Source organism: Erigeron canadensis, chromosome 6, assembly GCF_010389155.1.
Source record: "Erigeron canadensis isolate Cc75 chromosome 6, C_canadensis_v1, whole genome shotgun sequence".
In the NCBI taxonomy this organism is placed as follows: domain Eukaryota; kingdom Viridiplantae; phylum Streptophyta; class Magnoliopsida; order Asterales; family Asteraceae; genus Erigeron; species Erigeron canadensis.
The window spans coordinates 21812260-21816434 of NC_057766.1; the positions used below are offsets into that span (position 1 = coordinate 21812260).

At 36.0% G+C, this 4175-nt stretch overlaps 1 protein-coding gene across 1 annotated transcript; it reads left to right on the forward strand.

Moving 5' to 3' along the window:
• The first annotated feature begins 1459 nt into the window (after positions 1-1459).
• Positions 1460-3852, forward strand: LOC122605834. The gene is made up of 6 exons (XM_043778789.1): positions 1460-1574; positions 2240-2330; positions 2423-2661; positions 2745-3092; positions 3189-3287; positions 3390-3852. Exons 2-6 carry the CDS (start codon positions 2246-2248, stop codon positions 3747-3749), a joined length of 1131 nt encoding a protein of 376 aa, XP_043634724.1. The 5' UTR covers positions 1460-1574; positions 2240-2245; the 3' UTR covers positions 3750-3852.
• Positions 3853-4175: the final 323 nt, after the last annotated feature.

The following is a 4175-nucleotide window of genomic DNA, read 5'->3' on the forward strand; positions in this document are numbered from 1 at the left end:
TGTATTAGACCTTTGATAGTCCACTACTATTTTTTTTTTAATTTTAAAACAATGAATATTAGATATTAATGATTTAAACCCCAATATTAATATTTAAAGTAGACATGATTAGTAGGTAAAGAATAATAATTGACTAAATATTAGAAGAGTTTGTTTTAAACCCATGGGATGATGACAATGGTCCAGGTAGAATCATGGTCTATGTCTTATGCTAACATCACCCATGGGTGAGCCATGAAAGTTTGAGGCAAAGATTGCAAAAGAGGCATGGTCAAATGATGGAGAAAAAGTCAATGGTGAAGAGAGGAGTTATTAGGCGGAATATAGTTGGATTGTTTTTAATTAGATGAGATATGAGATCATGGTTGTCATTTGTTAAATGTGATAAGACATGACTGAAGCATGAAATGAGATGGCTGGATATTATTGGTTGGTGATGAAACATGGAAAAGTCATTAGATCATGACTACCATCATCCTTGAAACATTTTAGACGACCCTTATACATTGAAGTTTGGAAACATAAAGTACAAATATTGATCGAGTAAGTGTTGTTTAAAATTAGTTTGGTTCTAAATCTTTTAGAGTAAACTAAACTCAAACATTTAGGTTATTATCTTTAAACACCTTATTTCTTCACCTAAATGACGTTGATTTCATCAAGCTTAAGAGTTAAAAGGTTTTACAGAAGCATCAAGCTAGACCAAACATGTTACCAAACTTTTAGCTTTTTTTCCATATCCTTAAGTACCAAAAGAAAATTGACTCGTTGCCGATTTTGGTTCAGTTCACTTTGCAAGTTATTACAATTTGAACTGGGTTTTGCATTTTTGAGTTAGATTCGATGGTTACTATCTTCAACAGTTATGGTCGATAACTCAATCTATAGTTAGGTTGAAAACTCAAATCTATAGACATCTACCAAATAAGTTTGATTTGTACTCGTTATATATTTTGACCTCATTTCTGTACCCAAATTCAAATTCCATAAAGTCTGGACTAACTCCAACTATTGTGGATTAGCACTTTATACACGAAGCCCGTAACCGAGCAAATAGTGGGTCCCAGTGTCGCTGCGTCTGTAACGTTTGGCTGTGTCACGTGGTGGTGGTCCCCACTATTAGCGGCGACGTCGCCGCAAATAGTGGGTCCCCCACTGGCAGATTTCCGATATAAACAATGCAATCCTTTCGGTCCTCTTCTCCTCCTCTTCTCCGGAATACTTCTCCTCCTCCTCTGTAACTCCATTCTTTCTCCCGGAAAATCCTTTTTACTCCATTCTTATAACTCACAAATCCGGCCATCTATCCCCTCATCATCGTTATCAACATTCCTTTTTACACTATCTACCTTTTCCGGCTTCCCGGAGTCCATTTTCAGGCGTGGTTTTAGCGGCGACATTTTTCCGGCGATAATTTATTCCGGCCTACCAGTTTTGCAGGTAACATATTTTCCACCACTGACATACGGGAAAACAGTTTTTATAATTTTCCGGCGACTATTATTTTTTCCGGCCAGCCAGACAGTCTGTTTTTTGCTCTACATATTTTTCCGGTAAACCATTTTTCAGACGAGGTAATACTCATTTACCTTTTAAATAGTTGTTTTTATTTAAATATATAATAATGTTATCAAATATTTGTTTGGTATATAAATTATTAGTTATAGAAAATAAATGTTATAGATATAAAAAATAAATGTTATATATGTTTGTTAGAAAATATATGTTAAAAAAAAAGTTAGAAAATATGTGTTAGAAAATATTAGTTATATAAATGTTATAGTTTAATGTTATATAAAATATATGTTTGTTATAGAAAATATATGTTAGGAACAAGTGTTAGTAAATATATGTTAGAAAGTATTAGTTATAGAAATGTTATAGTATTATAGTTAGAAAAGATTACTTATGTTATTATAGTTAAGAATGATATGATTTTTAGAAATTCATATTTTATTTAAGAAAACATTTGTAGTTTTAATTATTGTTTATTATAGTTCAAAATATGATTCTTAGAAAACCCTTTTTAGTATGATTGTAATTGTTAATATATTTGCTATTAGGTTAGTATTAATGTTAGAAACGAAGGTTTGAAAAAAACTTGCAAAAAAGTGGTCATTTTAGGTATAATAATTTTGAAAAACAATTTTGTGTCCAAAATATGTTAATTTAGGTCGCACCTTTTTAATGACTTTTATGTTTGTTTATGTTATTTTATAAATTGGGACGGCGGATGTAGGTTAAAATGGCTGCACTTCACGGCGGAGATGGTGGTAACGACCCTCCAAACTGGGGGTGGAATCCCGAATGGGGTTGTAGGCGTACGGGTGGTAAGTATATATTAATGTACGTTGCATATAAATATATGGTACATATGTATATATATATATATATATATTTGTTATTTTATTTTGTTTTGCAGGTATTAGCACAGGGAGAGCTGTTGCTGCTAACAACGATCTGGAGCGCGAGTTTCAGAATTCGGGACGCCGAATCTCACTTATGTTGAATAACGATCTAAGTAGGTGGCAGGCAATCGGGGACCACGCCAAGTGGTACAAGAGCTATTTGGGGACCTATGTCGCTACCGTCCCACATAATTACGAGTCGTGGGATCAGGTGCCCCAGCCCATCAAGGATGGACTTACTGACTGGCTTATGGTATAAAACTAATTTTTTTTACCTTTTAAATACTTCATTTAAAAAAAATGGTAGATGCTAACTTTTACTTGGTACTATTGCAGAGACGGTTCTACTTAGAACCATATCTAGGTCACCCAGAAAATCACCCGTTACGAGAGGCCGTGACCAGGATGATACGTCAGGATGCCCTGAAGATCTACAGGGATAAAAAAGCAAAATTCAAGAAGACTTGGTTCACTGACAGGGGTGGGTCCCAGAGGCTGGCAGAACTGGAGGGTCAACCTCCGTATGGGATGCCTCCACAGGTGTGGAGTTATCTACTGGGTTACTGGACCAGCGAGCCCCGGATGATTGCTGCCCAAAGAAACACGACAAACAGGCAGCAACAAAATAATTTTGTCAGTACTCACGGTCGGCAGTCATACGCTCAGCGTGAATGGCGTTACGCTGTAAGTTATACGTAATTATTTATATCCACGTATGTAAACATATATCTATACAGAGATACACATACAAATATATAACTTTGATTAATGTATATACAGGAAGATAATGACGGGCGACGTGAGGAGCCACCCGAGTTTTATTTGCGGGCCCACACGAGACGAGATGGGATGGTGCAGGACGCAGTTAGGCCCATTTATGTAAGATCTTGCACAAATCCGGGAAAAAGAAATTTTTTGGTATATTTATATTAAGTATAACTAATTTTTAGTTATTATTAACTTAATTTTCATGTGCTACAGGAGCGGCTTCTTGATACCCACCAAAGACTTTCCCAAGTGCCCAATACCCCGCCTACGCAGACATATGTGGACGCTTTAGGGACACGATCGGGACATACTCGTGTGGTTGGGCGTGTGGTTAGGGGAACACGTGGACTGAATGTCCCCCTCCCAGAGGATATAGAGCAACCCTTTCCAGCCCAGCAGTCACCGTCCTTTAACGTCAATGATATGTTCGCCCAGGGTAGCCCTTGGACCCAGTCATCATTCAAAGACGGACCTAGCACGTCATCATCCCATGCTGGGCCTAGCACCTCACGGGCCCCCACACAGCGGTTGGGTAGTGATAGTGATAGTGATAGTGATGATGAAAGTGATTAGTTTTCCCTTTTTTTTATTGTTTGTATTCATCGTTTAACTGAAGTGTGATTTTCTTTTGTAATCTTGATTTGCGTGAAATTTTCATTTGTATTTTTTATGTTTTTATACATTTGTTGATAAAAAAATAATTGGAATCAAATTTAGAAAAGTATTATAAAATCAATGTATGTACAACAGAAAAGTATGAGAAATTGTTGATTAAAACTTGTTTTGCAACAACTTAAATACATAAAAAATATATACAATAAAAAAAGTATACATACAAACAACCTATATAAAACATTGAACGAATTTAATCATTTATTACAATAGGAGGGCCTGGTGGTACTCTTGGCATGTTTGCGTACAACCAATTTTGATACGCATCTTCTTGATTTGCGTACGTTAATGCTAGTCGACGTGCAGGATCAGTTGCGTGAAATTCCC